This window comes from Cololabis saira, chromosome 11 (genome assembly GCF_033807715.1).
Source record: "Cololabis saira isolate AMF1-May2022 chromosome 11, fColSai1.1, whole genome shotgun sequence".
NCBI classification, from domain to species: Eukaryota; Metazoa; Chordata; class Actinopteri; order Beloniformes; family Belonidae; genus Cololabis; species Cololabis saira.
Window position 1 is genome coordinate 35,028,016 of NC_084597.1, and position 12,305 is coordinate 35,040,320.

Below are 12,305 nucleotides of genomic sequence, written 5' to 3' on the forward strand. Positions count from 1 at the left end.
ATTATGCTTTTACTAGCCTTTTATCATTCAATAGATCCTTCTTGGACTGGTTGTCCAGCTGCACTCCAGAAGCAAAACCTGCAGAAGGGTATGTTTCTACAAGACTTCCCTCTTCCTTTGGGGTCAGGGATGCTGAAGGATCTACTTCAGGAGTGGAGATGCAAATCTGGGGGGTTTCTATCTCATCGGTGGAACCTACCGGTTCAGTTTTAGTTTTTTGGCCATCAGATGTTGCAACCTGCTGCACAGAATGTGTCTGACCACTTGGTGGCTTGCTGTTAGATTGGGGTTGGGAGGTAACTGGGGGAACTTGTTGCTTTGGTGGCTCTGCCTGCCAGGGAAAACTTATTTTTGCACCAAATATTGAAGTGGTTGGCTCTTGTTTGCCAGCAACAGGCTTTTCCTCTTGAAACAGACCTCCAGAGAGAGATTTTAAACCTGATAACAAACCACTGCCCCCATCTGTTTGAGGTAATGATGATGGCATTGCAGGTGAGAAGAGAGACCCAATAGATTTTCCTGTGTCACTCTGTGTTGATATAAATCCAAGCAGAGACGTAGCTTGTGTTTGCTCACCACCGTTGGGCAGTTGATTAGCTGGGGAAAGTTTGTTGGCATCTGCTTCTTGGATGTAAATAGGGGCTGATTTGTCATCTTCTTTACTCTCGGGGTCTCCTTTAATTTCCAAAGGCTTTTCATACACCACCTCTCCAATAGCTTCCATCTTTTCCTTTTCAGCATTATCGGCCTGATTAGCAAATTCATTTATAGTATTCTTTGGCTCATTTATGACTGCAGGTGTTTCAGAAGTCTTTAGACAAGTTGTGTCGGTGGTCTGTGGAACACTACCCGTTAGGCTGCCTGTATTTGCTTGTTCATTATCAATTTTATTTGTACGACTCTCAGAGCCATTTGATGGTACTTTTGGTGATGCATTTTCATTCTTAATATGTGGCGCAGTAGCAGGTGCTGGTTTCGGCATTGGTTCTGAAGATGTTTGTTGTCCCATGCCCCCAAACAGTGATCCCCCTATGCCCCCAAGTATTGATGCTCCAGTTTGAGATCCTACAGTCGGACCAGTGGCACCTCCAAACATTCCTCCAAGTAGAGAACCACCTGGCTGCGATGCACCTCCAGCTCCTCCAAACATCCCACCCAGTAATGATCCACCACTCTGGGGAGCTGCAGATTTGGCAGCAGATCCTCCTCCAAAAACGCCACCTAATATCGAACCTCCAGTGACAGGTGCTGTGGCTTGAGGACCAGACGGTGGAGAAGACCCTTTGAATAAACCTCCGAGCAATGACCCCCCAGCCTGGGGAGAAGCTGTTTGGGCGTTAGATCCTCCAAAAAGCCCCCCTAACAATGATGCTCCAGTCTGATTGGCCTGATTGGAAGCCTGGGGCGCTGTCCCTCCCAGCCCAAATATTGAGCTTTTCTGCTGTTGCTGGACCCCTTCAGTGGGCGGAGCAGCTGGTTTAAAGAAGGAGGACATTAAGCCTGCAACTGCATCTACAGCAGAATCAGTACCAGATTTTTCTGCCACAGGATCCTTCTGCTCCACCTGGATCACAGAACTAGCTGATGGGGAGGGCAGTGCTTCATTTTCTACTTTAGGAGGTGTAATATCGGAACTCTGATTGCATACCAGTGCTTGTTGTGCTGCCGTGCAGATTTCAGATTCTTTAGACTGATTGTTTTCAGCTGAAGCAACAGGACAGTCAGTATTTTGGATACTAGGGTCTTCAGCAACAGTGACTTTCACTTTAGATAAGCTTTCATCAGGACACACAATTTTGTCCTCAGGTTGCTGTAGAACCTCCATTTGGTCTTTACTTTTGGTTGCAGTATCAATTACTCCTGCTTCAGCACTATCTGGAGTGGTATTGCAGTCATTGGTGGGTTTTGGTATATCAATTACACCTGATTGACCATCAGGAGTAGCTGAGATTAAGGTTTTCTTGTCATCATTCCTTGTTGGGGCAGCTGCTGAATTGGGCTTTGCAGTTGGAGCAGATGTGCCGAACATTGAAAGTAAACCTTGACCAGAGGTTTCATTGTTAACAGCTCCCGGTAAAATGTTCCCCAGAAAAGATGTGCCAGTTTGTGCAGTAGCAGTTTGTGAAGGAGAAGATGTTCCCCCAAAAATCCCTCCCAGTAAAGAGCTATTATTTTGTGCTGAAGGTGTTTGGGTGGTCCCACTTGTCTGTGGCACTGTTGATGAAGCTGCTGATCCTCCAAAAATACCACCCAAAATGGACACCCCTCCTTGAGATCCAGCAGCCTGGGGAGCAGATCCACCAAATAAGCCTCCAAGCAATGATGACCCTGCCTGAGGTCCTGGAGCTTGGGGAGCAGAGCCACCAGTTTTAGTTGGACCAACTGGAGTAGTTTGAGGTGCAGATCCTCCAAATAAGCCACTTAGCAAAGATCCTCCTGTTTGAGAACCTTGTGTTTGGGCTGGAGGCCCTCCGAACATTGCCCCTAACAAAGAACTTCCAGCCTGTGAGGAAGCCTGAGGATCAGAACCTCCAAAAACCGAAAATAAACCTTTGGCTGGCTGTTCCTTGGGACCTGATGATGCTGGTACAGACCCGGCAGGTGAAAGACCAGTCCGAGTAGTGGTAGATTCAGTATTAGGTGGAGAAAATAATGAAAGCAAAGTTTTTCCCGGACCCTCTGAATTAGGGGCTTGTGATTCGTTAGGAGCAGGATCACGGGGTGTACTTGCTGTACTTGTTTCCTTTTGCACAATAATGCCTTTTGATTTTGCTTCCTCAGACATATCATTTACACCTTTAACAGTGGTGTCCTCTTTTTGAGAGCTTGACACAGTTATACTAGTAACATTAGCTTGGGTTGCATCTACTTCACTTGATGCATTAATAGTTTTGCTGTTAGAAATTGTGCTTGATACTTCACTGGCATTTGCTGGCTCTGGAACATGGTCACAGGATGTATCTGACATTTGGGATGGTTTTTGTTGTGGGTCTTTAGTACTAGATGATACGCTGGGTTGCTGTTGTGGTGGTGACAAAACATTGTTTAGATCCGAGCTCTTAGCAAATACTTTTTGTGCTCCAGTCCCTGATGCCGACGACATGTTTGTACTTCCAGTTGCTGCTTGAGGAGTACTGGGACCACTAAACATGGAGAACAAATTCTTTCTTGGACTTTCACTTGAGGCAGATAAGCCGCCAAATAGGCCTCCGAGAACAGAAGCAGCTGTTGGACCTTGTGGTTGAGGCTGCTCTTGTGGTTTGGATTGTGCCTGTGATCCCCCTGGTTGAGTTTGACTTGGAGTTACTTTTTGCTGAGATGACATAGTTTGCGGGGGGCTTGGGTCAGTAAAAGCTGAGAACAGTCCCTTCATTGGGCTTTCAGATGAACTTGATGACCCAGGCAGAATTCCCCCAAGAAGCGATCCAGTCTGAGCTTGAGACTGTTGGGTGCTAGGACCTCCAAAGATTGAGAGAAATCCTGTTGATGGAGGATCCTTTGGAGGAACAGTTCCTTGTTGTGGTGGCTCAGCAGTAGGCTTGGTTTGCTTAGTAGGCTGGGGAGGACCTGATCCTCCAAACATTGATAACACATTTTTACCAATTGTTTCCTGTTGAGGAGGTTGTCGAACTGCACTTGTCGCTTGTGTTTGAGGTGAGGGTTCAGTTTTGGGTGCAGCCTGTTGGGGGGCTGGTCCTGTAAACAGTGAAAATATACTTTTACCAAGTGACTCTTCCTGCTGATTTGTTTGAGGCATGGGGCTAGACTGGGCAGCTGGTGTAGATCCTGCCAACATATCTCCAATTGAAAATCCAAACAGTCCACCAGATGGTTTCTTTTCTGAGTCCTGCTTTGCCTGCCCTGCAGATGATATTGTTTCTGACTTCCTAACTGCAGGACCAGAGGAAACATTGGGAGAAGAGCCTTGTGATACACTTTTGCTTGGGGTTTGGCTCTGAACTGGCCGAGAAATAACAGCTTGGTCCGTGGTTTGTTGTCTGTTTATATCCTTTGATACTGATGTTGATGAAAGTGAACCCTCTGTAACACTAGGTTTCATTTTCTGATTTTGTGGTGGAGAGGGCTCATTACTGAATAAACTGCCAATTGATCCAAAAACACTTGATACTCCTGAAGACTCTTTATTTGTTGTGGCACTGCCTGGTAATGAAATACTGCTCCCCGTTTTGCTTTGCTGATTGGAAGATGTCTGGTCTGGACTAGTTTCTTCCATTCTTACAGCAGACTTAAGAAAACTCATGAAGCCTGTCTGGGGCCCATCAGGTGGTTTCTCTGCAGGTGTTTCCACTGGCTTTTTTGCTTCAAGTGCTGGCTGTACAGATTTATTGAGAGATTCTTTTGGTACTGAAGGCACTGTGACACTGGGCTTTGTTGTTGGGGCTGCTTGTTGTGCCATGGTAGTCTGACGTGAAAGTTTTGGTTTCTGTGAAGTTGTATTTGAGGGTGTTGATGGCGGGATTATTTGAGCAGACACCGGTATTGTCGGTAAAATTCTTCCATGTGTGCTGGCTGGCCTCTGTATTTGTTGTTTCACACTTTCCGGCTGGCTTACAACAGCAGAAGTTTCTTCTCCAATGAGCTTAGACTTCAGACTTTGGAATCCTGATGACAGAATGTTCTTAGGTTTATCCGAAGCTTGATCAGAAATGGTTCCACTAGTTTTGTTCAATTCCACCTGAGATGGTCTGCCCGCAAAGGAAGATATTAAGGACGATATCCTTTTTACATTACGATTAGGGAGTTCTTCAACTGGATACACTCTCTCTCTCCATTCTTTCTCTGAAACATCATCTACATGTTTTACGGTCACAGCAGAAGACGAACGTCGCCGTTGGCTAGGCTGATAGCAGGAGTAAAATGGCTGCTGATTTGAATTTGCTGTGGGAGTAGAGTTCAAAGAGACAGAAACCTTTTGAGCAAGAAATGTTTTAACATCCCGGTTGTTCCAAAAAGGGCCAGATACATCTCTATTATGGCATGAAAGGTCAATGATATCTTGGCAGTTATCTTCATACAGACCACTAGTCTGTCCTCGGCCCATCCTTACTTTGTTTAATCTGTAAGAGGTGAAATCCACACCTTGCTGCATTTGAGAAAGAAATGAATTTTCAAACATTTCTGAGAACTGTTCCAGATTTAAATTCATAATATGGTTTCCTTTTTTATAGGCAGCAGACAAGTCCAGGGGAGCATTGAGAAGCTGAGGATCCCCATGATCTTGACCAGGAAGCCAAAGAAGCTCATCCTCATTGTAAAGTGGAATTTTAAAGCCACAAACTACAACCATTTCATTCTGCAGCCAGGCACTGGGGAAGCTATCCAACTCTGATGCATTTCCCCAAGGTTCATATTCAGGTGTACATGCATAAACATATTCACCAGCTGCATCTGTAAGCAAGGCATAAATATACTCATGATCTGTATAAACAAAGTAGCCACAGTCGCCATCTTCAGCTGGCCACCACATCCCTTGCTCCAAGAGAGCAAGCCACTGCTGATACCATTCAGTGTCTTCAAGGTACATGGGGTCTTCTGTCTCAGTATTGACACCTGGAGCACAGTTTGCTGCTGTTGGTCTATTCAGATTAACTGGATCAGGGTTGATCATGCCATTAATGTGAACATTTTGTTGGTTTGCACTGTCCCTTCGATACTGCCAATTGGCTGAATAAGATAAGCTTGGTGGAGGCTCCTCATAGTACCCTTCATGATATGAAACTCCATTCAAGCTGTAAGAACTACAGTTATCACTCTGTTTAGTTGTCAAGTTCAACACACCTTCCTCTATAGGTGAATATGTGGTGTTTCGCAGTTCTTCATTACTGTTCCATAATCTCCTATTGGAACATGATTCCACTTCTTCTTGGTGATATACAGCACCTTGCCAAGAATTAGGGTTCATTGAATTACCCAGACTTAAGGAGCTGCAGTGAAGAGTAGGTGCTGGCGATGACATATCTTCATAGCTTCGTCTATAACCACGGTCATCTACCTGGAAATTATAATTAAGGGACTCATTTTCAAACAGCTGCCATAGAGCACTTTCACGGATCCACTGGTTTTCATCATACGAGGGACTTATTCCATATGCTGAAAACTGACCTTGATAAAGGTTCTGATTTGCTGCTCCAAGCAAAGATGATGTACTTCCTCTGATACATGGCTGTGGGCTCATACCTGGAGAAGTTGTATGGCTTTGGAAAAGAGAGTGAATATTTCCTGTACTATAAGTCATTGGGTTAGGAGGCTGAAGCGAGCAGGTGTAGTGTAACTGAGATAAATTGCCTGTGCTAAAGGAGGAGAATGTTGCCTGACTCTGAAGAGATCGTGCAAAAGTAGCTGATGTTCGCAAGTCTAAACTCTCAGCATGAATAGACACAGGTGCACTAATTAAAGCATGCTTGCTCTGTCCTAGATTGACAGAATCTGGAACAGATTTTTGCAGCTTATCCCTTCCAAAGTCTGAGGTAGAACTCCTTAATACTCCTGAATGTAATGGAAGTCCAACAGTATTAACTGAGGGTGTTTGAGCGGTGACCTCACTTGACATTTGGATTTGTTGGGTACAGGGGTGTTCATTCACATTTTTGCTAAACAAACCAGATGAAAAGTTTTGTTGGACAGCTCCCAGAGTCCTCTTTTCTTTTTCTGCATGTGATTGTGAGGATTGCTGTAATACCTTAGGAGGTAACTGTTTTTGAACTGGAGTTTGCATTGTTACTGTAGACATAGCGTTCTGTTGTGGTGGCTGTCCTGTTACTGTTTGATAGGTTGTGTCAACGTTTTCGGACGATTTTGTTAACTTGGTAAATAACCCTGACAGCACTCCAGGTTGATTTGCTGTCCCCACCTGTGCTGGACCTGTCTGGCTATATGGGACTTTGATTTGTTCATTTGTCTGAGTGTCCTGGATGTTTTCATGCTGCTGCTGCTGTTGAATATTTTCAGAAGGAGATTTGAATAGTCCTGAAAACAACCCACTGGATTGGGTTGGTTTTTGCGCTGTGCTGTTTTGTGGTTGAGTTTGGTTCAAAACTGGGACATTGCTTGGTTTTGAAGGCTCATGACTAGATTTACTTGGGGGAATTCCGTGCTGCTCGTCTGATGGTTGATCCTGTACGTTTATGCTGTCAGCTGAAGCAAATTTGAAAAGACCAGATAAAAGGCCACTGTGTTGGGACGGTGGTTGCTTAAGTGGAACGGTTTGTTGACGAATAAAACCTGGTTTAGTCGCTGCTTGCTGGACACCTTGCTGGTTTACTGCTCTGCTCCCCAGATGGAGACCTATATTTTGACCTTGAGTATTTTGTTGGCTAAAACCGAGTTGATCATGCTGAACATTAGTAGGTTGCTGAACTGTTTGATTGCCCGTGGTATTCTCAGCAGATGTTAATTTAAATAATCCAGACAGCAGCCCCTTTTGTTGAGGATGTGTTTGTTGAGTTTCACTTGACGTCTGCAACTGACTAGGATAATTGCTAGGGATGTTCCTCACCTTTTCAGCTTCAGACGGCTGTACATTTTGAGGTACACTTTCTGTTGAAGAAAATTTCAATAGACCTGAGAGAAGGCCACCGGTCTGAGAAGCTGAAGAACTTTGTTGTGGGGTAGGATGATGAGGAATTTGTGGGGGATTATCGCCCCAGGGTGGCTGAGTGTTTGTCTGCTCAGCAACATTGCCAGATACGTCACTAGCTGAGCCAAATTTAAGCAATCCAGATAGGAGTCCTCCTTGTTTGGATTGATTATAGCCCCCCTGTGAGACGTTGTCCGCCGAGCCCCCTTTAAAAAGGCCTGTAAGAGAACTCTGGGATTCAGGCCGGTTGGAAACTGGATGTTGTATTCCATGAGCGGTTCCTGTTGGCTTTTGGTTTGAGGTATACTGTGGGCCAAGTGGTGCTTTGCTAGGCTGAGGTTGCTGGTTTGAACCAGAGGGGGCAGGGGAGGAGGTAAATAAACTGGAAAACCATCCTTTGTCTGTGTTCTCCTGGGGCACTGCAGAACTCTGGGTGGCTGAGGTTGAGATTGCCGAAGGCGAACCAGAATGCTCTGGTTTAGGAAATTGCTGAGTGTTAACATTTTCAGATGAGAGGGGAGGTGGTTTATGATTACTCTTTGATGGATCCTCCGTGGGTTTCCCAGGTTGAAGATCCTCTGTGGTTCTAAACACAGGGTAAACCGCTACAGGAGGAACTGCCTGGGTCGGAATGGAAAAGGTTGGTGTTAACAAGGAACTTAATGACTTCTTAAAAGGAATGAAAAATCCTGTGTTTGCATATTCTGCTTGGTTAGCAGACTGATCTGGCCTTGGAACAGGTACATTTTCTTGTTTGTAATTCAGTTGATATTCTTTCCTATTTAAATCTTCAGTGTGATTTTGTCCTAAAAATAGATCTTGTGATGAAGTTCCTAACTTCTCTGATTCCCGACTTCCTTTAGCAGTTTCGGACCCTGTTTCTTTAAGAACCCCTCCATCGGGCCATTTTTCATCCCATTGTCTATGGCCTTGAAAATAATTGGGTTGTCGTGCTGGTTTGTTTTCAGCAGAACTCTCAGTATCTCCACCTGAAAAAAGTTTTAAAGGATTCAATTTCCCCATGATTGAGTTTCCTGAAGAACTTTGTGGTTGGATTGCATACTCAGGTGAATGTTCGCTTGCACTTGTTTGAGTCTGACTCCTTGTGGAAGTTTCGATTTCCTGATGAGGATTTTTGGTATTTTGTGGTGGCTGAGAAGGCAAAGACTTGAATGATTTTTCAGATGTTTCCACTGGAGAAACAACAGCTATTGGAGCTGTGCTATTTGATTTAGGCATAAAGGAAAACAATTTTGTTAGACCAGACTGTGAGGGAGGTGCTGATGGTGCTTGTGCAGGTGGGGCGGGTTGCTTGGAGCCTGCTCCAACTTTGTCAGTGAAAGAACTAAACAAGGAGCTCATGGCATTTTTTACACCTGAAATACTCTGATCCAAAGGAGCCTGTGACGGAGGTTCGCCTCTAGAATCATTGGTAGTATTTTGATCCTCCCCAAGAGAATCTGTTCTGTTGCTACCCTGAGAAGAAAGCCTTGATTTGCTTAATTTAGGAAGAGAACCGTACCTGCTAATTTCTTCCTCTTTTTCAGCAAGATATTCTGAAACTGTCTCAACTAAACACTGAAGCTCATCAATAGGGTCAACATATTCATCACTTGGCTCTTCTACAGGAGAAAGCATTGCCTCTGAAACCCACCCTCCTGTTTTAGATTTACTACACCTCTTCTCCTGAAGCCCCTGGGAATTTTCTAAGTAGCCCTCATGGGAGGAAGAATGCATATCTTTGTAATGTCCGGCATTCTCTGAATACAAATCTCCAGCCGTAAAGGCAATGCCATCAATATCTTCATAAGATCCTGGAGGGTACTGCAGATCCTGAGAACCCTCCAATTGAAAATCCGAACTTGCTCTCATTCTGGCCTCTTGCTCTTTTTGATATGCCACATAATGCTCCAAGGTGTTGTCTAGCTCATTTTTAGCCCACATTCTTGTTTTATAGAGTAGTCCATCCTTGTACGGCCTGAGGCACGACGTTAGACGCTCCTCTTCTTCCTGGATCTCTGCCACCTGTCGCATAAACAGCTCCCCTCTCTTCTCATGAAGGAGTGCAAGGTCCGATTTAAAAGCTTCTTCATTCATGTCTGCATTTGTACTGAGCAATCGTGGGTCTGTTATCCTTTTTTTCCTTCGTCGGTCAATAGTTTGATAACCCTCAGGGTAGACAGACGGCGTAAAGCCACTGTGTGTCATATTTTGACGGACTGATGTATTTGGTGGCTCGAAGTTGGGTCTTTCCAGGTGAAAGATAACACTGTTGTCCTCATCGTTTAAGAAGTCGGTCAGCTGAGGCTTGCTACGCCCTTTGTATTTGTTTTCCCAGTCTTCAACCCCCATGCCAGAATCTACAGGTATAATTCTGACCCTTCCTTTCTGGTTTAAATATCTAATCAAGGTTCATAAACAGATTTAATAAGGACATAGGAATTAGGGACAGGCAGAAAGTAAAAAAAAAAAGAAAAATGCAAACAAAGACAGAAGTTAAGCAGTATGATTAAATCAAGAAAGAAAAAAAAGAAATTAGACAGGAACAATTTCATGCAAATGCAAAGGCACAATTGTGTTCTTTCATTAAAAAGAAAAACAAACAGTCCTAAACAATAAGTAAAAAAGTGAAGAAAATATTATACATTTCTTTGACGTGGTTGATAAAACTGTGTTTGCAGTGAAAGACTAGCTATGCTAGCTAGTCTGTCTAACTATGTTTGCATGATCCTGGGTGAATTAAGGTCTTTGTAAATCCTCACAGCAACAGTCTGACTTATCAGCTCTTAAACACTAAGCCTAAACCAGTGCTCAGAATGGTGATTATGCCAAATATCCACCATATGTCATTCAATGAAGATTTAATTTGTCAAAAAGAGGCATCTCATCGCCACAGATCGTCTTCCTCGTGAGGTGTCAGATGGTTGGCTTTGTCATATGACAAATTAAGTTCAGTCTTCAAACAACCAGGGAGGTTCAGCAACATAACAGACTGTCAAAAAACAGTGATACATGGACGAGTACCCCCTGATTGTAATAATGCTTTTCCCGTCCCCTGTCTCTCTTTTCCCCCTCTGATTTAGAATTATCTGGATAAGCTCTCTATCAGTCAACACAGGCAGATTTGTAGCAGAATGCATGTGGTGCACATGCAAACGCTGTGTGAGATTAAAGTCCATGCACTAAGACCATTCATCTCATGGACAAAATGAGGCTGCTAAAACACCAGCATAGTGGTAGTCATAAGACAGAAAATACTATATATATTTATTGTACTAGTATTATGGATTTTGATCAAATATTTTAAATATTGTAATGTAAGAGCATGACACCCACCACACACAAATGTTTGTCAATTTCTAAACATATTGAAGCCGATCCATCACATTCAACTCTGATGTATGATGGACAAAGGAACAAATTAAAGTTTTAACTAGAGATGCACCGATTGATCGGCCACTGATCGGGATCGGGCTGATAATGCCCCTATCGGTTTTGATCGGAGATCGGAAAATAATGGTTCAGAGCGGCCGATCTGATGATGTTTACAACAACAAACACTACCCGCGCGGGCGTTCCCGCATCTCAGACAGAGCGGTCCTAAGGGGGTGTGGCAGTCTCTACAAAACACTGAGAATGACCTCGCCGGTATGGGAGTTTTACAATGTCAAAAAAGGACAACAAGTGTGTGCAAAGGAGATACCTTTGGTACAAAATAAACAACAAAGCTGATAAGACATTTGAAAGTTTTTCACACGAAGGAGTATATTGAGTTTCCAAAGTTGGCTGTAGCTAAGGCAGAGTAAGAAGGTGCAGCCACGCCGCTAACTCCACTGAACGTAACAGAAAACTACATCATAAGGTAATGAATTCATATGCTTTGCTCATCAGCCGCTTTCTGTTGTTGAAGACATCGGGTTTAAACGCGTCGTTTGCAGCTTGGATCCGTGGTACGCGCTGCCGCGTCATAAATATTTCACTGATGAAATCCTGTCAGAGTTTTACCAGACTATATACAGTCCAAAGCCTCATGCAGGACGACAGTCGTGTCAGTCGCTTCACGAGGGACATTTGGAGTTCTAGTGTGAAGAGTTTTGCTTCACTCACAAGAGTTTCCTCACACGCCGTGGATGCTACCGCTAAAGCTTTCACAAAGCTTAATAATTTATAATTCATTTTTATTTTAAGATTTAATTCCTTTTTCCACAGGAAAACTAAGGTTTATAGTTTACAACTTGTATCAACTTTTAGAGAGTGACATGTCTACTGTTGTCTGTGTTCTGCACATGTTGTACATAATTATTACCACAGGAAAGCTGAAGCTAACAAGCTACACTTACTCTTTGTAAGCAGAGTCTTTGTTGTCTCTAAGAGTCTCTAGAGGGTGAAATATTGCTCATTGCCTCAGCATGCAATAAAACAGTCAATTCATGATACTTTCTCATCTCATAATTTTTATACCTAATAATACAATGTCAACAATATTGATGAATCTATGGATTTCTCGCTGTGATCGGTGATCTGCAAAATCGGGATCGGCAGATACTGGTTTTCGAGATCGGTGATCGGCCCTCAAAATCCTGATCGGTGCATCTCTAGTTTTAACCATGTTAGATTCCTTGCCAAATAAACTATCCCAGGAAAAAGAAAGAATGGTTATTAAATTGGCTCCTCCTTGAGCTGCCACCATGTCCTGGTGGAGCGGTTT

At 43.7% G+C, this 12,305-nt stretch overlaps 1 protein-coding gene across 15 annotated transcripts in view; it reads right to left on the bottom strand.

Moving 5' to 3' along the window:
• LOC133455393 (protein unc-13 homolog B-like) overlaps window positions 1-12,305 on the bottom strand; it is an 81,652-nt gene that overhangs the window by 34,970 nt on the left and 34,377 nt on the right. For 8 of the 15 annotated variants that reach the window (XM_061734411.1, XM_061734399.1, XM_061734403.1 and 5 more), the window contains one exon: window positions 18-9,998. The exons of 5 other annotated variants lie outside the window; for them this stretch is intronic. In XM_061734411.1, the coding sequence (XP_061590395.1) occupies window positions 18-9,998 (9,981 nt within the window). Of the gene's footprint in view, window positions 1-17; window positions 9,999-12,305 lie in introns of those variants that run through there. 2 more of the 15 variants (XM_061734408.1, XM_061734405.1) reach the window with 2 other exon arrangements.